At 40.2% G+C, this 24,675-nt stretch overlaps 1 protein-coding gene across 12 annotated transcripts in view; it reads left to right on the top strand.

The window, feature by feature from the left end:
* Positions 1-24,675, top strand: part of Syne1 (spectrin repeat containing nuclear envelope protein 1) — a 461,878-nt gene that overhangs the window by 139,943 nt on the left and 297,260 nt on the right. For all 12 annotated transcript variants that reach the window (XM_050135800.1, XM_050135794.1, XM_050135793.1 and 9 more), the window contains 17 exons: positions 831-943; positions 1,472-1,640; positions 6,464-6,560; positions 7,199-7,401; positions 9,568-9,732; positions 10,176-10,328; positions 11,463-11,606; positions 13,193-13,366; positions 15,236-15,394; positions 16,002-16,166; positions 17,016-17,150; positions 17,313-17,471; positions 17,662-17,870; positions 18,443-18,551; positions 19,901-20,065; positions 22,050-22,217; positions 23,940-24,104. In XM_050135800.1, the coding sequence (XP_049991757.1) occupies positions 831-943; positions 1,472-1,640; positions 6,464-6,560; positions 7,199-7,401; positions 9,568-9,732; positions 10,176-10,328; positions 11,463-11,606; positions 13,193-13,366; positions 15,236-15,394; positions 16,002-16,166; positions 17,016-17,150; positions 17,313-17,471; positions 17,662-17,870; positions 18,443-18,551; positions 19,901-20,065; positions 22,050-22,217; positions 23,940-24,104 (2,652 nt within the window). The remainder of the gene's footprint in view (positions 1-830; positions 944-1,471; positions 1,641-6,463; positions 6,561-7,198; positions 7,402-9,567; positions 9,733-10,175; positions 10,329-11,462; positions 11,607-13,192; positions 13,367-15,235; positions 15,395-16,001; positions 16,167-17,015; positions 17,151-17,312; positions 17,472-17,661; positions 17,871-18,442; positions 18,552-19,900; positions 20,066-22,049; positions 22,218-23,939; positions 24,105-24,675) is intronic.

The following is a 24,675-nucleotide window of genomic DNA, read 5'->3' as shown; positions in this document are numbered from 1 at the left end:
TGTGTGTGTGTGTGTGTGTGTGTGTGTGTGTGAGAGAGAGAGAGAGAGAGAGAGAGAGAGAGAGAGAGAGAGAGAGAGAGAGATCTTGGACTGGCAGCAAAGATGCGCTCTTTTTATACATAAGTGTGTGGCTGGTAAAAAACACAATAAAGAAATCAAGATTCATATTAACCTAAAGAACGGGAAAGCCGCTGTATAAAGTTGAGGAACAACGTTGATAAGCATTGCATTTGATCTCTTCTCCGGTGGTCACCTGGAGGCCACCTGAAGGCTGTTTTCCGTACTTTTGAAAATTTTTCTTACCAAACCATATTTTCAAAGTCTATTGTAGTTGGCAAATGGTGTTTAAGGCAGACTTCACAAATTCCAGCTGAAAATAACAGTAGGGAAGCTAAGCCCTGTTAGCATGAAGGAGTTAAGTTTGCTGTGTTTAGTTTTTAGGGGGAAAAAAATCAAACAATCAAAGAATCATTCCCCCACCCCCGCATCTCCAAACCCCAGGCAAAACACTGAGATGTTTGTTTCTAGTGGCGATCACACAGCCTTGGGTCTTACACCTTTAAGAGGTCTGAATGCATTGCTGGGCAAGTGTCATGTGTGTTTAAAAGATACGGAGATGGTTAGACACAGCTCCAGCAGAGTGGCTTCTCCACAGTCACGGACTGCCGTTCCAGGTAAAAGCCTGTGACAGGCGCCGGCTGCTTGAGAACGTGGTGGCAGGGACAAATTGTTGAATACATTGGCTCATCAGCAGAGCCAGAAAATTATGCTTCTCAGTCTCTTGGGAACATGTTTCCTCATTTAAAATTTTTTTTTAAATTGTATATTAGGATCTGCTTCAAAACACAGATGCCCACAAAAGAGCGTTCCATGAAATCTACCAGACCAGATCTGTCAATGGGATCCCGATGCCTCCCGATCAGCTAGAGGACATGGCCGAGAGGTAAGAGGGCGTCCGGTTTTATCTGAGGGCTCTTTAAAAAACAAACCGCTAGATGGATGCTTTCGTATTCTTTTTCTCACATTTTTCTCTTCCAAAATGAATTGTTATAATTTTAACAGGGATGCTTACATTTGGTAAATGCAAAGTGGGTTCCCACACAGACCCTACGAGTGCCAACATGCTAATATAATTAACTGCAGAGTGAGTTGGAACGTTCCCACAGCTTGCAGATCAGAGAAACGCTGTCTTCATCCTAGGCTGTGTTTTTATTCAATACTGTAAGGAACATTATGTAACATTGCAAAAACAGCTTATAAAAGAAACAGATGAGAGACGTGTTAGCAGGGGAGAGAGCTAAACCAAGGACTTCAATCAATCCTGTTTTCCCTTGAAGCCCGAGCTAAGAAAGGAATCCAATGCCCTGACCGTGAGCAGGGAGAGTTTAGGAGGCGGCGGTGTAACAGGTTCGGCTAGCCTCCCCCAGTTACTATTAGTTACATCCTGTGAATTCTCCCTGTCTCTTCCTAGGTTTCATTTTGTGTCCTCCACATCCGAGCTGCACTTAATGAAAATGGAGTTTCTGGAACTGAAGTACCGTCTGCTGTCCCTGCTGGTCCTCGCCGAGTCGAAACTGAAGTCTTGGATCATCAAGTACGGAAGGCGAGAGTCCGTGGAGCTGCTGCTGCAAAGCTATATCGTGAGTCTCTTGCACCCTGACAGAGTCCCACCTTGAATTTAAAGTGTGAAACACCGCTTTGTCCAGCGGGTGGGAGTGGAGGTGTGGAGCTTTTCACAAACACCCGGAAAGATGCTTTGGAATTTGTTGTTGCAAATTCTGACTTAGGGAGGGTTCCCAAATATTAACCGTCCCCCAAACCTAGGGATGGAGCTTTATTACTGACGCAAAGGGTTGTGTGTGTGTGTGTGTGTGTGTGTGTGTGTACTCACATGCCTTTACTTAAAACCCCATTAGTTCTTTAAGAGTGCATTACTATATTATCCTCCAGCCGTCTGTGCTCCCAAGGCGAGAAAATGTCTGCATGGGGTTTGTCCACATGTTAGATGTGCTGCGTGAGTCTCTTCCCAGGACTCATGCCTGTGTGTACCCAGGCAATAGGGGAATTTTTGTCTACAAATCTCTGTACAAATTGAACTTTTAAAGAGTACTCATGTTCTGGTCTAGATAATCCCAACTCTGTCTAGAAGAGCAGCCCAAATTTATTGGAAGAATGTGGCTGTCCCTTTTACATACAGTTAATAAACTATGTTTAATAAAGTCCATTTATTTTCCCTTAGTCTGCTAGTCATGCCCCTACGCAAATTCTTTGCAACCTTTGATGGAAAGTATTCATGTTTGCACTGCATCTCTGTCCTGTCCTCTGACGTTTGTTCACGCACAGATTCCAGATTACGAATCACTAAACTCCTTGCATACGGGCTTGCTGCAACCTGATCAGCCACAGTGAGCTGCAGAGAATATGCTTTAACTCATACTAAAGTCGTCCCCTTTGCCAGACTCTTAGAAACATCATCAGCTTTGTTATATTTTCATTTTGTCCTTTAATTGATATGTGAGCTACATGTGAATTTGAAACAAACCAAAAAGAATTTTTTTAACCAGGTGGTTAGTCCTTCTCTCTAGATTCACTAAAATAATCTAAGAAACATTTGTTTCCAAAACTGAATTCTGTTAGGATGTTTTCCTTTATTCATTTGTAGCTATTTTGGTAGGGAAAGGAAATCCATTTTTAAAATTCTAGTAAATGCTTCAGTCTCATAAATATTAAATGGAGGAATAAATTCGTATCTTCAGTTTTAGTCATGGCAAACAATGCACTCTGCGCCCAGGAGTTAATTACACGGGCTCCATCCTTTGTTCCAGCTATTTACGAACAACCAATCAGGTTTGGGTACCTAATAGGGCTGCCTTACCAGGTCGATGTTCCAAAACAATGATATTAATAATTCTCTTCAAGCTTCTCGAGAGATATATAAATAGAGAGTTGATGTTCACGACAAAAAGTCAGTACTTCCTGCCCACTCCGTAGAGTTCACTGACAGGCTAATTTCAAACTGCTCTGCAAATTTCCCTTCTTTGTGAGGTGGACAGTCACCCTGCCTCCCAGCAGCTTCCACTGTGGGTGTACTGTATCCTAGTGGAGAGGCCCTAGTTAAAGCATCCATAAGTGGTTTTCGGGTCCTTTTGGTTGAATAATTTCAATAACCATGTGTATTTTAGCGTTTCCCTTTCTCCCTCGAGGAAGCCCCTGCCAGCTAAGTGTTTTCTCATACAGTAAAACATTGATGCAGCAGTGTGCGGCTGGCCCGGGAGTTTCCGTGTCCCAATCCTGTGCTCACGGTAACACACATGGGAAGAAACTGGAGTCCAAATTTGAGTCTAAATATTTCCAAATCAGAAACCTTTCTTGGCAGGCAGGTACCAATAATACTCTCTAAATACATAACCTGTGGGAAAAAAAAAAACAACTTCAAGGCCAAAGTTATTGATGCTTATTGAATTGTAGTGAGTTAAAGAATTTTGCTTCTTAAACATTAGTTCCTTGTCATATGTTTCAAATTGGGCGATGTTTTGCTCTTGCACACTATGGCAGTTTGACTGCCCCTCTCGCTTGTTTGTGGGCATGGCAACATGGTAGAAAACTGAGGGGGACTGAAATGCTGACCCCCAGGACTCTGGAATGACTGACGTTTCAATGATGTTGTCTTTCCCGAGTGTTTCACGTTTTATCACGATGGTAGTGGTGGTGGTAAAATCAGAGGTTCTGGACTGGAGAGATGGCTGCATCCATAAAAGGCGAGGCTCACCACCCACAATAAAGCAATTCTTCGACAGGGTGGACTTCCTACACTTCTTCCTTCTGTGCCCCTCATCCTTTTAGAGCTTTAAGGAAAATCATTCATTTCAGAACAGCTCATTTCAAAAAGTATGAAGATTTTCAATTGAACTGTAGGGAAAATTGTTGGCATCTAATTCTTTCCTTACTTAAAAAATAAACGTGGTGTGTTATTGTGTTTTCTAATAAGCAAAATGATACTGAAGCTATGAAGAGTCACTGTTCTTGGTGTCAGTTCCCAGGGAGACATGAATCACATGCAAAAGAAAAAGGAAACACATGTTTTAGGGTTGGAGAATTATGGACTATGCTTCCTAGCTGGGGTATAAGCCAATGAGAACTTTAAATCCTTGAAAAATACACTCATGCTAATTGTGAAAAAATTAGATTATGTGGGTCATTGAGGTAGTTCAGCAGATAAACTCTTGCCACAGAGCCTTCTAAGTCAGGGATCCACATGGTTGCGGGGGAAAGGGAAAAGAAGCAACTCCCTCAAATTGTCACCTGGCTTTCGCAAGTACACCATGGCACACATGTGATGACAGACAGAACACACAGAAAAATAAATATATCTAATAATAGTTTTTTTAATATTTAAAATTTTAAATTAAAACATTTAATATTTAAAAGTTAGAACATTTGCTATTGATCAGGGATTACAGATACATTGATTTCAGAAGTGTTTACAGTGATCTTGCTAATTAACATGTAATGTCCATTTTTGCTATGTAAATGTAATAATATACCATTTTTATTCTTCATATGAAAAAAGATTGTGGAAATTGCAAAAATCAACATAAATAATATGACTATTTTTATCTTACAATTGACAACAATTTTTAATGTAAATAAACAACCTTGATTAAATTTTATAGGATTTATAATTATCTTGTCTAGCTCTCTCTCAGGGAAATTAATGAGTTTTTAATTTAGTATGTTTATATTTTGAAGGCAGAAATGTTCTTACTCCCAATGTGTGGTTTCAAAGCCATAAGTGTTACTTCAACTTTTCTTGTCTTATCATTCATGCTAATAGTGCGTTTGATTCAGAAACCCAGTTTTCACAAGATTTTTACTAAAGTATATTAACCTTGTCATTTTTACTTAAGATGTGTGTTTTCCTGAGAGGTAGTCTAGCACAGTGAAAGGGAGCCCCAGTAGGGCCTTCTCTGAAAATGGCTTTCCCAGACCAACGTCATTGCTCAATGGCATGTCCATAGTTACAAAACAAAAAGGGGGGGGGCAAATTACAAGGGCCAATAAAAATCTGAAATAACAAATGGGATTTACTTTAAAAATTAGTTGTGTAACTATTCTAAAAGGAGAGCTAAAAGATAAGGAATCATTTGATTGTATTCTTACCTCTGCTTCTATTTTTAGGCCAAAAACCAACATAGAAATAGGTCATTTTTATTCAGTTGTGGTTAATTTGCCAACTAGTCAGGCAAATATCTTAAGTCGACCTGGTCACTACAGCGTATGTCATTGTCATACCATGGTCATACTCTGTCCTCAACTGAACATAATAAACCCTGTTGAAGTCATTCAATAAAATGTCAGGCCTGGAAGCCTCCTCTGTCATAGAATTCATAGATTTCCACATTCACTTTACTTCTAGAGAAAAATTGATAAGTGTTCTGTAAATATAAAATAGTCTTCATTGTAGTTAACACATCATGCCTTAAATGTTTATATTGAAACAAGATGCAGAGTCGTAAAAATCGAGGAGTGACTATGAAATTGCTTTATGAACTCTTTTTTTGCCTCTACACAGAGCATGAATTAGCATGTTTTACAGGATTCCGAGCATACTTTCATGAGTACAGTTTATGAAGCCTAACTTTGCATCATATCATAGTGATGATCCCTCTCAACTAGTTTAATTGATTAAACCTTTGTCTCTTCTTTTTCCTTTTTCAATTAAACTCTTAAAATCCTTTCCACTCATAGGAGACATTAAAGAGGGTTTGGAGACACATGCTCAATTACAACTGTATTAATTTTCTACTTGAAGCAGTCAGAATAATCTTTTAAACATGAAGGGAGTTTGAGCATTAATAAAAAAAACAAAATTTAGCTAAGATTTATGCGTGTATGTTCTGAATTTTATAGTTTTATTTTATATGCAGGCTATATGCAGACATACATGTAGCTTTTTCTTAATCTGTAATTCTTATACTAGGTAATTGGAATATGAAAGCATCAATAATATGGACAGCAGTTGCAATTATTTTTAAACTTCTCCGTTTTATTTCAGGAAAGCGTTTCCACTGTGGTTTATTTTTGGCTGGAAACTCCTCAATGCAGTCAGTCATCCACCAGGGCTAATGTTCAAGAGCAACAGACTTCCACAGCGCCAGCACAGTGGGACATTAAAATGTTCCCCCAGATTTAGCTCTTTCTAAATGTTAGGCCCAGATTCTCTAGAGCAAATTCTATTCTTTAGGAAAAACAAACCTCTGTGTGATCAAGATATAGAATATTTTCTCAGTCTGTGTTGAGTTGGTATTGAAAATGTAGGCACTATCTGTGGGATATTGTACTTGCTGGTAGAATAAGGTTGGCAGAATTGGATAAGATTCCCATAAACCTGCAAATTAACCTTTTTGTTTGTACAGAGGCCTAATATTTGCTCTCTGCTAACCAAGTGTGTCCCTTTTCTTAGTCTTTTATAGAAAACAGCAAGTTCTTTGAACAATATGAAGTGACATACCAGATCCTGAAACAGACAGCTGAAATGTACGTCAAAGCAGATGGCTCAGGTAAGGCACACTGTGGGATTTGCCGAGGGGGTGTGGTGAGGATAATGGGGGCTGAATATGGTCCAAGTTCTTTATATGCGGGCATGAAAATGTCACAATGAAACCTAGCACCCTGTACAATTAACACCCACTAACAGGAAAAGTAATTTGTTGCGATGCTAACTGAAGTAGAATTGAAAACCAACAGGCTTCTATGGAGTTTATTGGGTTTTACTGTGATTTTTTTTTAAATATCTTCATGACTGTGTTTTTATCTAGGAGAGGACAGAGTGTTTTGTAAGATGTCTGCCTTGCACAATGGCATTCTTCCTGTATGCAGTCATCTAAGATAGAACAAAATAGGCACTCACTTTTCTCCGCTGTGATTTTTCAGCCTAGTTTCAATTCCAAGGGGATTAAAGGCAATAAAAAAAAATGTGGAATAACTTGAATATAGATGTGAGTGCTTAAATTACCGTGAAGATAAACTTTGGAAGATATGTTTGCTTACAATTGGTAAATAGCTGCCGTAATTGTTGGAAATGGAGTCTCGTATGTCTGGAAGATGCTCATGCCTCCAGTGCATAAGAACATGGGAAACACATATAGGGGGATTTTAAGTCCAGAAAGGAGGTCATCACCGGCTATTTCTGATTCAGTGGAAGAAGCTGAGAATGTGATGAAATTCATGAATGAAACCACTGCCCAGTGGAGGAATCTCTCGGTGGAGGTGCGGAGCGTGAGGAGCATGCTGGAGGAGGTGCTTTCCAACTGGGATCGCTATGGCGACACTGTGGCTAGTCTTCAAGCCTGGCTGGAGGATGCCGAGAAAATGCTAAGTCAATCTGAAAATGCCAAGAAGGTAAGGCTGTTCACGCGCAAGGAAAAGGCGTGCTTGCGGAGTCGTGAAGGAGAGATTTCTCACTGCAGACTGCACTAGGGGCTGTCAGATATCTGCAGTGTGACTCAAGAGCCCTCTCTTATGAGATTTACCCCTAGGAGAGTTAAATGAAATTAGACCTGTGGATACTGGCTGGTAAAGTTCTGTTAAAACACAGTTCCCTGTAAGATGGATCCATTCAACTTTTTCATTCAGAAGGGCAGTAAATGATAGTAATCAACTATTAATAGAGAGATATCCAATTCTAATGAGCAGTAGAGGGTGCTATATACACACTGAGGTTTATATAGATGGACCTGTCTAGGGCTCAGGCTTTGTACAGTTCCTATTCAGAGCTGTGATTTCCTATACAAGGCATACACACACACACACACACACACACACACGGGACTGAATCTGAGTGACAGTACACACTCATGGAACAACTGGGCCACCACCACCTTGATCTCTTTAGATATTCACTTTTGGGTTTTATAACCACTCAATCAAGAATTTTATCGTGCATAGGAGTGAGGTCTTTTCTGTTTTACTTTTTACTATATTAAGCATTATGAGTGTGTGCATGGCAGTAACTGTCTTATTCCAATTTCCCTTACATGGAAATAGCAAATAAAATACATGTATGTATGAGTATGTATACAGACAAATTTGTTTGTATATGCAATGCATGCAATTTTTATCTAAACCTGATGTTTTCACATGGAAAGTCAGTATTTGTATAAAAAGCATTATACTGTCAAGCTCTCTTAAAGAAGGGCAATACATGTATTGGAATGAATCACCTCTTTTATTATTAACCAGTTATCCAAGATTTGTTCATTTGTTGCATGTTTGTACCAACCAATGCAGCATTTTGATATTGTTCTCTTGTTTCTTCATTGATGTGGATTAAATATTCTTGTATATCTAAAGAAGGCAATAAGCGTAGACCATGCAGATTTGGGACTTTGCTATTCAGATGAACAATGCTCCGGTACGTGTCATCTGTGATGGTTGGATCCAAAGAAATGTAACAGCCAGGAACAGGAGTGTTCCCAGCTCTTTGTGTAGGAAAGCCTCCCACACATGGCTTATGGGATGAAGTCGGAGTTACATTTGCACTGTGATGAGTGTGTGCATGTGTGAACGCATGCGCCTAATCTGAGATGAGACGGAAGTTGTTTCACTGCCAAGTGCATTCCCTTATGTAAATAAGAAAGGAGGCTACTGTGTTCAATGTCCATGACCAAAATGTCTGACCTAAAAATGTTTTCTTTGCTATCTGGATGTAATACATATACATGTCTACGTATAGTCCGATTTGAGACTGTTTGCACTCTTTCCTTGGTACAAACAGCAAGAAAACGTCTCTGATGTTTGAGGAACCAATTGCCTCTTCATGTAGAAAATGAAAATAAGTAAATGGTCTCTTGTTTTATTTCGTCTTTAACAAAACGTCCCATAGATGTTCTTAGAAGACAGGATGAGGTGTACTGGCTTGTGCCTGTAGTCCCAGCTCCTTGCCTGACTCAGCTTGAGCCTGCAAGTTGGGGACTAGCCTGGGCAGCAGAGTAGGGCTCAACTGTAAAAAGCAAAAAGATGGACTTGGGAGACAGCTCAGTGAGTAAAGTATTTGCTACAAACTTGATTTGAGTCCCCAGAATCCATGTAGAAATATGCAGGTGTCTTGGCTCATGATTGTAATTCCTGCTGTGGGGAGGCAAAGACAGATGGATTTCTGTGACTCACTAACGGGCCAGACGAACACAACTTGGCGAGTCCCAGGCCAGGGAGAGACCCCAGCTCAAAAGAAAACAGGAAAAAAAAAAAACAGCTGGATGATGGGACCACTGATGCCTGAAGGAAGATGTTGTTCTCTAGACTTCCAATGCACGTGCACATACACACAAGAACAGCCATAGAACTATGAGCATGCACACACATGCGTGTGCACGTGTACATGTAAAAAAAGAAAAAGATAGAAAACAAAGACATCTGGCATTTCTAGCTCATGTTTTGAAATTTTATTTAAAAATCCAAGTTTTGGAAGACAGCTGAAACCTATCTTAAAGCTTATGTACCCTTTATTTTCGTATCCATCATTGGTAGCTGGCTTATGACTTATGGCACATGTCCTTTCTTGCTTAGGATTTCTTTAGAAATTTGCCCCACTGGATGCAGCAGCACACAGCCATGAACGACGCTGGCAATTTCCTGATCGAGAGTTGCGATGAGATCGTTTCCCGTGACCTCAAGCAGCAGTTGCTGTTGCTAAACGGGCGATGGAGGGAGTTGTTCATGGAAGTCAAGCAGGTATGTCTTTCAGATCTCCGCTCACTTCAGGTGTGCGTGTTATCGATGTGGCAAGCTGTTTGTTGACAGGTATTTTACGGGACTTACTACGGTGGAATATAGAAGTGTTTAAAACTGTGTGTCATTGCTAGCCATTCATTCTTTGCTCTGTGTGATGGAGGAACATTAACAGAATGCAGCATTTGGTTAAGGATTATATTGACATATGGAGCCTGCACAGACAGAGGGATTTACTTTTCAAATCCTGGCTCTCCACTGCGTGCTTTCTCCTCCCCCCCCCCATCAAAGTAACTGGATTCACTTCAAACTTATTTAAAATAAGTATCAAGAGCTAGAATTTGTCTTGCCGTTTATGAGACCATGTATGACACCGAGAAGGCTAGGAGTGTCTGGGATCAGAGCTCCGTGACTTTCGCTCGCTTCTCTCTACCGTCTCCTCACAGTACGCGCGGGCTGACGAGATGGACAGAATGAAAAAGGAATACACAGACTACACCACCACCCTCTCTGCTTTCGCAGCTGAAGCCCACAGGAAACTCTCAGAGCCCTTAGACGTCTCTCTAATTAATGTCAAGTTATTAATTCAAGACTTGGAGGTAAGAACTTTCTGAATCCAAAAAGAAAATGAAAATATATTGTGAAAATAAAAGCTAGCCAGTTGCTGAAGTCATCAAAAAAGCTGTTTTCCCAAACAAGATTAAAAGTAGACAGGGACTTATTGAGAAGAAGAGGGATTCAGTAAGAAGGGGAGGATCATAGGAAAAGATAATAAGAGAGATATCAAAGTACTTTATATATGTTGTAAACTGTGAAAGAATAAAGTTATTTAAAGAGCTAAAAAAAAAGCTGTTTTCCTATCTGAAGAATCACTGATGGGTCGACATGTTTGTTGACTTTTATAGAAAATAAACTTGAATTTTAAAATGATACCTTTCTTTTGAACATTTGAAGCAATTTCAATATAGTTTTCAACATGGGATTCTTTTCCTACATACAAATTATGAAATAGTAGGAAAAAAACAAAGACAACTTTATACAGGACTTCCAAAGAAATGACTTAAACAGTAAAGGGTTTTTTACATGAATTTGGCATTTACATCTTCCTAAGAGCCGATAGATCTCAAAAGTGAAAAAATGGGATTATCTGATGACAGAAGAAACATGAACAGTTGTTTTGAATGAGAACAGTAGGCCAAAGTGTTGTCCTTTTGATTTTTATAAAACTTTTAAAAGTACAAATACACACGAGAAAAAAAAAGAAACAACAGTGGTAAGACTTTAATCACCCCTGCATGCAAGGAGAAGAAATTAAAATTCCCACCATACCAAATTTCTAATTTTCTCTAGTGACAACAGGTTTTTTAAAAAGTAAATTTCAGTTTAATTTTTAAAATCAGGATTTCCCCCATGTTATTTACATACATTTACATACATTACATACTTCCATTTTTCATTAGCACATTTTAGCAAGTATAAATGTTACATCAACTAATCTTGGTGTTGACTTAGGAATAGTTGATTACTTTAAAAGAGAAATTTGAATGCATGCATTAGTATAGTGTTGCCTGCATGACACTTAGAAAGAGAAGTGATGGCTTTCCTATAGGTGCTGGTGGTGAGGATAGAATCTTAGGCAGTGCATATTGGTTTTTGTCCCGCCCTATGTGGGATTCTGCAATTGATGTGAGATGTGTTATCCACTAATTGAGTGACTTCAATGACTGACACAGGATATCGAGAAGAGGGTGCCCGTGATGGATGCTCAGTACAAGATGGTCACCAAGACAGCGCACCTCATTGCCAAAGAAAGTCCCCAAGAAGAAGCTAATGAACTGTTTACAACTATGTCCCGGCTCAAAGAGCAACTCTCCAAGGTGGGAAAGCACTTCACACTACCACATACTGTGGGACAGCCATACTGCCTGAAGATGCTTCCTGCATCCTTGGTTACCCATGGGCTCATCCTTGGCTGCTCCACTAATTATTATACCTTTGAGCCATACTGAGATTCTTGATTTAGAAACTTTGATATATATTTGAAAATGGGATGGTGATACCAGTTAACTTAAGCTCTGTTTCCGTAGAAAAATCTGTGGTTTTGCATGTTTGTATTTTGTAGCTGTTGATACTATACTGTTTTAGAGACAGGACCTCCCTATGTGTCCCTGACTGTCCTGGAGTTCACTAGGGAGACAAGCTGGACACATACTTCCATCAGTTCTTCTGCCTTTGTTTTCTGGGCGTTGGGATGATGGCAGTGTCTATTCAGTCTGGTGTACATCATGTTTTCTTCCTGCTGTTTGGGATGCAGGATGCTGATGGCCTTTCTCTCCAGCCTGGGAAAGATCAATAAAACACAATGAGTTGGCACATAGCAGTAGAGTCTCTTAGGGTTGTTCATGGGAAGGGCTGTGGAGTCTCTGACATAGATAGGCAGGAGCTTTCCGTTGAGAAGCTTATATGTCAACAGTATGTTCTAGAATGTAAATGTATTTCTGTGTATTCACCTCTGCAACAGTGTAACAAAAGGCAATATTTCCTTCAAATATTGTTTGTGAAACAGTGCTGGGATAGCTATCCCATTAATACTTTCATTGTTAATATAGAGCTACTCTCTCTCCTTGGTCTTCTGAAAGTACCCATAGTGCTTTGGATGACATTTTAAGATAACAAGGAGGGAGGTGATTTCCTTAACAATGATAAGATCCTAGAGTTCACTGCAAAATCAGCCAGGCAGAAACCTTATAGAACTCTGGGGTACTGAGAACTTGGGATGGCACCATGCATATAATGTAGATGTAAAGATATTAAAAATAAAGACAGAAAAGGGCTGGGCAGTTTAGACTGGGTCGGCATCCTCTGACATGGGAACTTTCATGAATAATTTGGTGTATATCATGACCTTGGAATGAATATGACATTGACAGACAGGCAAAGCCTAGAGCTGGTGAGAGGAAGGAAGATGGGCATCTAGAAGAGGTGGTTAGCAGATTCGTCTAGGCACAGAGTTCATGTGCAAGAGCTCAGGAACATCAAACTTTTGCCTCATGTCCTCTAGACAATGTGGCAATAATTCGTGACTGGCCTCGGATCAGATTTCAGTGCCAAAGTGAAAGTCAATAGCGTGGTGTCTAAAGAGGAACTTGATGCCATCTGCCTCTTCTTTGGTAATAATTTTCATGGTGACGCGCCATCCAGATGGACAACTTAGATGAAATTTCATGAGAAAACTCCACAGTCCTTCATTTGTCTCAGTGGTGTAGTATTTTTGTGGGCTTTTTTTTTTTAACAGCAAAGCTTATTCACATGACACAAAATAAAAGAACCCTCTTCAGAGATGTTGACGCACCAAGTGACCATCTCACGAAAAGTTCTTGCGAGCTCAGCACCTTGATGGAGCTTTGAGGACCTACTGGCTTCTCATGGATTTTTTGTTTTTGTTTTTTTTCCACTTTGAAAGGTCAAAGAATGCTATTCCCCACTGTTGTCTGAGGCCCAGCAGCTGTCGGTTCCTTTGGAGGAACTGGAGACACAGATCACATCCTTCTATGACTCACTTGGGAAAATCAATGAGATTATATCCGTTCTTGAGCGTGAAGCCCAATCCAGCTCTCTTTTTAAACAAAAACACCAGGTAAGAAAAATCCCTTTCAGAGACAGCCTTATTTTAAAGGTGGAGCATTTTTGACTGTCATAGAATTCACTTGTTCAGGGTTTTTCATTTGTTCCTTAGGAAGAAAAGGGAAAATGTGTATGTGTTCAAGGTTTTCATCTTTTTGTTGACTTTCTTTAGAGAATTCTCATACTGATGCTCTGCACATGTGTCTCAGACGTTACCTCATTAGCTGATAATATGCTCAAGTTCTTCTAAAAATGCACACGTTTCTCATGACTTGATTCCTTGTGTATATGCTTTCAAAATGTATAAATTAATTAGGTAATTGTACTCCATTTCAACCAGGTCTGGAGAATATGTATTTGATTATGGGAATAAGTCTATTTGACTTATTATATCCCACAAAACTATGTAAATTTGCTTGCTATGAATTTTTCTATTTATATTTAGTGAGCAGGGTTATGTGCTCAGAACCCCCCAGTGAGGGATGCATTTAAATAACCTATTTATTTGGCTTATTGTGAATGGGTTGGTCCTTCAGATGAGGGTGTGAGTGTAGAAAACCCTCACCACTCACTACACTAACTGAAATAAATTTATAGAAGGGGTAGCCTCAGCTAGCAGGGGTAGCCTCAGCTAGCAGATGGAGCAGCATGTCTGAATGAGTGATGGGATAGTAAAAGTTTAGGCCTGCCATAGCATATGGCTAAGTATTTATTAACCTTACTTTCTTCATCTGAAGCAAACAGTGGTCACATATTACAATAAATATTCATGATTTATAACATTATTATTATGGATAGTATAGTAACAATAATTATTAGAACACTATTCTAATGATATAAAGACATATAGAATAAAGATTTATTTATTTTGAGGAATGGTAACATCCCCACTAGTTTCCTAAATTACTCTAAAATATGGTTCAATAATCTTTCCATCATTAGATTCATATATTATTGACAATAAATTTTAACATATTTATGATATATTTTCAGTCTCTACCCTGTGAACTCCTAATTGTTTAAAAGGAAAAGGTATGCCCCGATTCTATTTTATTAAAACAAAAAGGCTGCTTTAAGGATTTGCCTTTAGGCGATCAAAATGGCATCCAGATGAACAGTGTGAATGTTTTCTTTTTAAAACATTGAAAGCACAGAAATGCAAGTGATGTGCGTCCGGGACAGAAGTGACTCTCATCTCCAGGCAATCTAGACTGTGTCCACTCCGAAGGATGCAAGGCCGAGAGGCAGGAGGAAGGGGTCTGCCCATCACTATTCCATCCCGTTTAAGGGGGGTGGCAAGAGCAAGCAGTTTCCCCGACTGGTCATTCTTCCACTGGCTTTGATAGGTCTCTTTAGGAAGGTGGATCGCTTGGCCTGCATCCTTTCAAATCTATCACGCACAAGTGATGTAAAAATGGTTGCACTGGGTTCACCAAAGGAAGTGTGTGCTATGTTAAATTTACTTAGCATAATCAAAACCTGATAAATAAATTAGTTTTGATTGTTCTCTTGAAAAGCCATAACCTGCCTAACAGCCAGTTGGAAGAACGCAGAAACTAGATTGCTTTTATGCCCTGTCATTTTCTTAGTGTTAATAAGATGTGCATGAAGCATGAAGAAGTCTAAATCCTCACTGTGACATTTAAATGCCTGTTATAAAAAGCACTGATTTCAATGATTGCTTAAATCAAGTTCTTTTGAAAAGAACTTGTTTCTCTGTACTTTTGAGTTTACTTATTGCTCATTAAAAGTCTAAACGCGGTACAATCTTATTACTTACACTGGTGCCTCCCTCCCTCTCTTCCTCCCTCCCTCTCTTCTTCCCTCCTTCCCTTTCATTCCAGCAATACTTAATACCACCACGTCTTTCCTTTCGCTGTAGGAACTGTTAGCTTGTCAAGAAAGCTGTAGGAAAACCTTGATGCTCATTGAGAAGGGTAGTCAAAGTGTTCAAAAGCTCGTCACCTTGAGTCCTGTGTTAAAGCATTGGGACCACACGAAGTTGCAGAGACAGATAGCAGACGTCCATCATGCCTTCCAGGTAAGTCATGTTCCTGCTTTAGACACGGAAGTCCAGGAAAACAGAGAGCCAGGACAAAACACCTCACTCTCTGGTCCTTGAACACCAAACGTTTTATTATGTTTTTCTCCTAGAATTAATACCCTTATAATGAAATAACTTCCCTCCAAGTACTTTCTAAACAAATAATGATATTAATAGCTCATAGTGATGTCATAGTACCACCTGGCCAAATGAAGCCTCGATACTGAGAAAGAAGCTTCCAGTTATGGTTTTTAGTATATTCCAAACCTATAGGTAGCCCATCTATAGGTGGTTTCAACAGTAAGTTGAAATTTAAAGAAAAACTCACCTCTGTACTGAACATGTCATGTACATCTCTTTGTTCTTTCTCATTATTATCTAAATAATAATGTATAAACAAGTATCTATGTACTATTTCTGATATATTATTAAAAGTCATCCAGAGATGCATTTGTTTTGGAATGTGCTGGATGACGTGTCTACATTACACGCAGATACAACCTCATACTATGTAAGGGATTCTAATGTCTGTGGATTTTGGTACATGTGGGGCTCCTGGAGTGAATGCATGGGTACCATGGAGTGATTTTTTTTTTGCATTAAGAATATGATCAAGAAAACTGGGGAATGGAAGAAGCATGTGGAAGCCAACAGTCGTTTGATGAAGAAATTTGAGGAGTCCCGGGCAGAATTGGAGAAGGTGCTACGGGTCGCTCAGGAGGGCTTGGAAGAGAAGGGGGATCCAGAGGAACTCCTTCGGAAACACACTGTGAGTCTGCTCTGTGTATATCGACCTGTGTAAACTGAATCTGAGACAGTAAACTAAAAAGACTGACCTCATTTAGGGGAGTAGGGCATGAACCTTAAAGGCAGCAGACCCAAGAAGTGGATTTTCATCTTTCTAGGGGATTGCAGTCTGAGCTTGGCTTGTCATGCTGGAGGGCTTCCCATGAGGACTCTTTCCAGCTGACAGAGGGACACTTTTCCATAGGACATAGGTCAGGAAGGAGATGTTGCCTGAAAGGTCTTTTCTGTTACCTTGTCACTCTTAATGAAGGTCCCAACTTCATGACTTCACCCAAACCTAATAACCCCCGAGGCCCTGGCTCCAAATCTAACCACCCTTAGACTTAGGATCCTGACATATGTGTCTATGGGGGACATTGTTCCACCCACAGCACGAGTATTAAAATACACACATGATAGGTGTGGGATGACTCATGATGAACATCATGACTGACACATGTTACAGGTAAGGAGGCAGGGGTAAAGGGCATGGAGATCCTGTACTGTCATTCTGAATTTACCAAAGAGGAGCCATATCCCTGTCACCATGGAATCAAGGTTTGCAGTAATCCAGTAGCTTTTCAGATTATCCTACCAAAATTAGGAATTTCAAAGATGTTTTCCTTAAAATGTAGAAAGTACCAGAGAAATGGCAGATGTGAAGACTCTGACTCAGAGCTATGAATGGTTATAATCTGGCTCCAAAGAAGGATAGAGTTGGTTGAAGGTTTGATGAAGGCGATTATCTGCTGGCTACTTGGCTCAGAGCAATGTGTCTGGTGATATCATTACTGAGCACAGCATTCTAACTGTGTCCCCTGCTCTGTGGTAGGAGTTCTTCAGCCAGCTGGACCAGAGGGTCCTCAATGCCTTCTTGAAAGCCTGTGATGAGCTCACCGACATCCTCCCAGAACAGGAGCAGCAGGGTCTGCAGGAGGCCGTGAGAAAGCTGCACAAACAGTGGAAGGTGAGTGGGGGATTACGGGAACACGAGAAATGCATGCCCTGGCATCTGTTCTGCAGTTCAGAGAGTTCGATAAAAGAGAGGACTGGTTCAGGACACTTTGGCATCTCAACATGCCGACATGCGCCTGCTCAGAAGCCTCCTTCTGTCTTTCTGTGGATGCAGGATCTCCAGGGAGAGGCGCCTTATCATTTGCTCCATCTGAAAATCGCTGTGGAGAAGAACAGATTCTCAGCTGCTGTGGAAGAGTGCAGAGCTGAGCTGGAGCGAGAGACCAAGCTGGTGCCACAAGAAGGCAGCGAGAAGATCATCAAGGAACACAGGGTGTGTGCCACACCGTAGAAAGAGCTACTGCATACGTGTATTTAAAGATGCGATGGTCTGAGGAAAATGGCCTTTCACATTGACCCCCCCCCCAGTCCCATCCGTGAATCTGCCTTTAGTTCTCCTGTGAGCATACAGAGGTGATCCGTGGCTTCGCAGCAGGGTAGTGAAAGTGTTTGTCATGTCTTAGGTTTTCTTCGGTGACAAGGGTCCTCATCATCTCTGTGAGAAGAGGCTGCAGCTCATAGAAGAACTGTGCGTGAAACTCCCAGTCCTGGACCCAGTCAGGGACACATCCGGAGCCTGTCACTCGGCGCTCAGAGAGCTCAGAGCTTCCATTGACAGAACCTACGCGATGCTCATGGATGACCCAGACAAGTGGAAGGACTATGGTGGCAGGTATTGGGCATTTCCATAGACAGCTCCAGTCTATCTTAATTCTTCTCTTCAGAGGTTGCTCTAAAACAGGGGATGGTAAAGACTTTGTTTCAGGCAATAAGAAAGTCAGATTGCTTTAATCTTGCGCATGCTTTTGTATATAAAGGTACTTCATTTTACTTGTTTACTTTTTAAAAATGGTTTTTAGTCTAAAGCAAGGACTGGATTTTATTTCAAAGTAACCCTGATGTTCTTGACATCCAATAATCCCATCCTTCTTGTTTTTTTCCTATCCCCTCCTCACAGGAGGAGGTCTGTCTTTATTGGTTGATGGCACTCTAGTGAGACCTCAAGTGGTTCCTTTCCTCTCAAGCTCTGAGACACATCCTTGTTCTCATCTGAGCTCCATTTAAGTAACTGACCTCGATTTAAGTCATTAACCTCACACTTGCCTTGGTCTTCAGGGTAACGTTTCCAGAAAGCACCATCAATTTAGTCATCGCTGGCTCCATTTCCGTGAATTCAAAATATAAATGTATCTCACCTTCCTGACAGTTTGCCCCTTTTGCAGAAAAATTCTTACATGCTTTCAGGTTTTCTGAGTTCTCATCTTGGGTGTCTGCAAAGGAGGCACGGTTGAAGAGAATCAAGGGTGAAGCCATCGACACTGCCAACCATGATGAGGTTAAACACGTGGTAGATGTAAGTTCTGAGCTGGTCCCTTCTAGAGGGAAGGTTCCAGCAATTAAACACTCATAGAGTAACTGGTTTGTTTGTTTGTTTGGTGTGCGTGTGTGTGTGTGTGTGTGCACGCGCGCACGCATGTGTTTGTGTTCTATAAAAAATCAGATTTCTATATAGTTCTTTAAAGACGTCTCTTTGTATTACTGTGCTAAGGGTATGTTTTTCTCCCCTCTATGGTGCTGTTAGTAGCTTTGAGAATTAAGCATGGTTAGTGATGCCTCTACTGCATATTTACCTAACGGGGAACACTGGAGCAGGAAGCAGCATTCACGATTGTATGACACAGCATAGATTTAAGAGTTGTTACCGGAAACAAGAATGCTGTGTGTGTTTGTACAATACAGTTTTAACCAGACAACTTGAGGACACAGAGAAAGTAGGGGATTCCCTGAGTGTTTCTCTCTTGTAATCAAACTGCGCTGGTTCCTTTCAGCTGCCCTAGAAGCAACAAACCCAGCCAAGGTAACAGCGCTCCAGATCTGATTACCGTGTTTATTCTGTAGCTGGCTCACAGTAGCCCTCTCTCTTAGGAAGACTTCATTCGGTATATATAGACATAGAGTGCAATTCTCTGTCAACATTTCTAATGAGTGAAAAACCACATATCTACTAAAATAGAAGAGAATGCTTTATCTTTCTGCCACTGTCTTCTGGGTTTCTTTTTCTCTTATTCATTCATATAGTTGCCCAAGGTACTAGAGAACGCAATAATAACTGAGTATATACAGAAAATAGTTTTTCTGTTTGTTGCTGTTTTAGTTTTTTTTTTTTTAAGAAAATCTTACCTTGGAATGCAGAGACCAATTTTGAATCTACTTGCTTCCTGTCTGCTATGCGTTTTCCCCTGCCCTGGACTAACCGTAGCTAGCACAAATTGTTGCCCCAGGTACCATAACCTCTACAAGTAATCCTGGAGATTTAAGGCTTTGAAATCTCAGCCACGTTGTGGCTAGTGAACCCTCCCTGCTAGTTAGATCTTGGCCCCACTTATAAATCTTTTCTGGCTAGTTTCATGTCAATGTAACACAAGTTTGCTCTGATCAAGGAAATAACTATAAGCATCTAATTTATTTCTGAAAGTGATTTTGGAAATAGGCTCAGTGTCGGCTTTGCCCTTTCTTTTAGTAGTTGTTTAGGATGAGTGTGAAAAGCACTGTGGGCTCTCTTGTTCTCGTCAGTCTGTTGTGGTACAACAGCCAGCTCACCTGATTACGGCCATCTTACAAGCCTTCTTAGGTTTAGTTCTTTTCGGCTGGAAAGTCATGATTGCTGATTCTTTGTTAATAAAAAGTGTCCTTTCAAACCAGGAAATCAGAAATGACATCACCCAAAAGGGAGAGACCCTCAGCTGGCTGAAATCCAGGCTTAAACATTTGATTGACGTTTCTTCTGAGAAAGAAGCCCAGAAGCGAGGAGATGAGCTGGCAGAATTATCAAGCTCGTTCAAGGTTCTTGTGGCTTCACTGTCAGAGGTAATGTCATTTACTACGCTCAACAGAGAGTTCTAGGGAAGGAGGCTATAGTGGGGGTGGGGCGGGGGGGGAGAGGCTGTGGGGCCATCTTAATAACCACAGTTATTTGTCTGGAGATTGTTAGGAAAGATGCACAGGATGCTTGAGCTATGAACAATGATATGGAACTGGTAGTTCAAATTGATGACCTGTGTCTGAAGTCCAAAGATGATCAGTCAAATGGTTTTTGCTATTGCTGGAAGCATCATTATTTTGTTATCACTTAAAGATGTGTTTCAAAGTTCATGCAAAGGGGTTTGAGAAGCATGGTGTAGTGGTGAATGCCCGTAATCCTAGCTGAAGCAGGCAGGAGGACACAGAGTTCAAGGGCAACTTGGCGTCCATGACAAGTTCAAGACCAGCCTAAGCTACATGGTAAGAATGTATCTATCTCTAAACAAAGAAAGAAATAGCAGAAAAGAAAAAGGAAAAAAGTAATAAAGATGCTTTAAAAGTCAGACTAACCCAGCAATGAAGCTTAAAGTTTATAGATTATTTCCATATAATCGTGACATTTTTATTCAATGTCTCTAGGCCCCAATTTCCTGCTTTTAAAGCAGGGTTTAAAATACACTAACGAAGGAGTGGCAAAGACTAAATTCAGTGACAAAGACTAAATTTAATACTAAATTCAGGTAAATGACTTGGAAGAGTGGTGAGGCAGATGAGTCTTCATTGGCTGCTAACCAGTAATAAGAAAACATCATCATCATCAATGGTTAGTGGGGGGACCAGGAAAATTCTACTTTAGCAGAGCCCTACTTATTATAAACGTAATGTGCATTCTAGTGGAATAAGGAATATTCACTTACAGGTTAAAGCATTCAAACGTCATGTCTAGTTGGATCCCTTCACTCAAGGAAGCTTGAGAAGGTCATATGGTACAAACTTTTTTAAAGCTCATGGGTTTGTGAAGGGAAGATGATATAGAATGGTAAGGTAGTATTTGAACGGCATTTTAATTTTTAATATTCTATTATTTCCTTCTTGTTTTTTTCTCCCTTACTGGTTTTAAATAGTACAAACTCAACATTTTATATAAGGTATTATCATAGTCAGATAATATCCATGAGATTATAATTAAAGGACCCAAGGTATGAAGTATAAAATAGATACAACTTTATTATTCTATGTTGTCTATCAAGTCATATACATTTCTTTTTTCTTCGTTTTAGAATAGATTGGTTTTTAATAGGATACGGAATGCTGCTCAGTGAAATGAAACCCTTGCTGGTCTAAGTGGCTGTGCCATGGAACAACAATCAAATAAGACTTGAAACTATGAAAGACAATAGAAATTAGACATATATGAATCTATTGTTAGCTGCTAAGACACAGTTTATCTATACACTTAAAATATATACTATATCATAGGCTTCAATGGAGTAATTTTATTCAAAGGACATAAACCTTGAAGTTATGAGTTCTGGGGTGTAATGTACAGTGGGATAAACAGAATCGTTTCATATATTTGAAATTGGGTAAGGCAATAGACCTTGAGTCTCTACAAACACAAAGTGTTCATGTGTCGGGTAATGGGAGGATTAACCAGCTTAATTAGAGAAGTTATTTCTGAGAGTTGGAGCACTGGCCCAGCAGTTAAGGGTCCTGGCTGCTTTGCCAGAGGGCCAGGTTCCTAGCACCCATGTGGCAGCTCACAACCATCTGAAACTCCAGGCTCAGGAATCTAACACCCTCTTCTGGCTTCTGCAGGCCCCAGGCATGCATGTAGGGCTGTGATACATGGAAGCAAAACTCTTATTCACATAAAATGACAATTGAGGGATTAAAACCTTTAAACCACTATATGACGTGCACTAAAGCATTTCACGGTATAGCTTAGCTGTACACAGTGTTCATACGTCCATCTCATCGCCATGTTAAAAATATTCCACAAGCTTTGTTAATTAGCATATGATTTACTTTTTTTTCTATGAAAATCTAGGTTGAAGAGATGCTAAGCAACTTTGGAGAGTGTGTGCAATACAAAGAAATAGTGACAAGTTCCCTTGAGGAGCTGATGTCTGGTTCCCCAGAAAGCCAGGAGCAGGCTGAGAAGATCCTGGACACGGAAAGTCTGTTTGAGGCCCAGCAGTTGCTCCTCCATCACCAGGTAGAGAGTCCTCTTTATTCGCCACGTGCCCAGTGTTGATAAGAGATGGAGAATAGGTTCTGAGGACAGGGATGGAGAGGAGGAAAGGAGAGGGAACTGGTCGAATGGTTCAAAGCACTTGGCGGTTCTGCTCTGTTCTTTCTGATAAACATTGCATATTTAAGAGTATCCTGGGGGACAAATCCCTAAACAATTTAGTTTGCAAAATTATAACTTAACTTGAAATGCCAGATGTTTCAGGTGACTTTACTCTTGCAAAAGATTAGAACTAAAAGGAAAGTAATTATATGTATGTATTGTGTATATATCTATTGATATATGTATATTTGTATATGTATATATGTGTATACATGTATATATGCATTATGTGTGTTTATAAATATATGTATATGTGTATTAATATTGTGCTGTGTAATTGTATGTATGTGTTTGTGTGTATGTACATGTGTATGTGTGTATGTATATGTGTATCTGTGTATGTGTATGTGTGTATGTATATGTGTATGTATGGGTGTATGTGTGTATGTATATGTGCATGTGTGTATGTATATGTGTGTATGTATATGTGTATGTGTGTGTAATAACCTCTTTTGGTGATGGATTGAAGCCAGAACCTCAACCCTTTAAGTTCCAACTATCCACTGAACTACATTCTTACTCCCTAATAATAAACTATTTTAGTCAACTTATTTCCTGATAGTCTAGTGATAGACATTAAAATATATTTGCAGGTTGAATATAGTACTTATAAGTATACTTATGTATACTATACTTACATATACTATACTTACATAAAAGTATATACACCTAAGTACATAAATATATACTTTCATACAGTAGCAAATATGAGTATCCTGCTTGTCTAACTCAACATAAATCAAAGTATAACAAATAAAATATTTAAAGATGAAATTCCAGCTAATTTAATGTAGAAAATGCTAACATTAGATTGTACACACAGAACGCTAATTGCCTTAAAATGTGTGAAATAGCAATATCTAGGCTGTGCAGAGTTCAAGGAATTAAGGTCTGATGCTACAAAGCTCTTGATCATCAGAAAAGTGTCAGGGCTCAAAGTCAAAGAGAGAAGATTTTCAGTATTTATGATGTTTTAAAATTCATTTCTTGGACCAGGACTCAGTTATGTGAGTGTGCAAACTTTGTAAAGATATATAAACTCAACCCTTTAGATCTGTGTGCTATTCTACCTGAAAGTAATACATAAGATTATATGGCATGATTAAAGGTATATGGTATTTTTTTTAATGTAGAGCTTCCCCCAAGTAGCTTAGTATGTTAACCATTCGAATATATATCCTAGAAGGAAAATTCTTAATACTTGTATCTTTAGAGCACAGATAACAAAATGGAATAAGACCTCTTTAGAGTCAGCAACTATTTTAAGATGCCTGTCAAACCAATTGTTTTATTTTGGAGTGTTGCATGTGTTAAATGTTCTCCAAATCCATACACAATTAAAATACTAAAAGCCAAAAAATTTACATTTCACCACTCAAAACATGGGCCATGTTTAAGAATCACCCATATTCGGTTAATTCAGGGTTCCTGATATTAATGTTCTAATCATTAGCCTCTCCTTTAGAACATAGTTGATGCCTACACCATGTGAGACTTTCCAAACCACTGTTGACATGATTACAGCCCCGCCATAGCTCCATAGAGAATACAGTTTCTCTTCTTCTATTGAACAACTACTTCTAGCAAAAGACAAAGATGATCTCAGCCAAGAAGAGAGACCTCCAGCAGCAGATGGAGCAGGCACAACAGGGCGGGCAGGCAGGCCCAGGCCAGGAGGAGCTGCGGAAGCTGGAGAACACCCTTACAGGCCTGGAGCAGAGGAGGGAAAGACAGGAAAGGCGCATCCAGGTAGGGCTGGGCTGGCTCAGCGGGGCTCTGGCTGGACGGGCGTCCTGTCTCCAGCAGGAGCCATGTCTCTGCCAGTGCTCATGGTGGCATTTTGTTACCGTCGTTGTTTTCAGTCCTGACACGCTTCCGGAGGGGCTCTTGTAAACAGCACATTTGGCACGTGTAGATGCCTATCTTAGTTGCTTTTTCTCATTGCTGTAGCAGTACCCGGCAAGGCGCTGTTTAAGGGTAGACGGGCTTCTTCTGGCTTACGGTTCAAGGGGCACGTTCCATCATGGTGGGAAAGGCATGGCAGCAGGAGCAGGGGCTGACTGGTTGTGTTGCTTCCGCAGCCAGGAAACGGAGAGTGAACAGAAGGTGGGGACTAGCTACCAAGCCCAAAGGCCTGCCCCTAGAATCCCCCTTCCTCCAGCAGGGCTCCACTTCCTAAAATTCCCTTAGCCTCGCCAGCCAGCCCATCAGCTGTGGACCAAATATTCAAACACAGGAGCCAATGGGAAATACGTCACATCTAAATCACAGCAATTTTTAACAGAGTTTTAATTAAGACTTGTCCCCAGGCTACAAGCAA

This window comes from Alexandromys fortis, unplaced genomic scaffold (assembly GCF_014885135.2).
Source record: "Alexandromys fortis isolate MF-2015 unplaced genomic scaffold, M_Fortis_MF-2015_v1.1 scaffold_23, whole genome shotgun sequence".
NCBI classification, from domain to species: Eukaryota; Metazoa; Chordata; class Mammalia; order Rodentia; family Cricetidae; genus Alexandromys; species Alexandromys fortis.
This window is presented reverse-complemented; position numbering and strand designations above follow the sequence as displayed.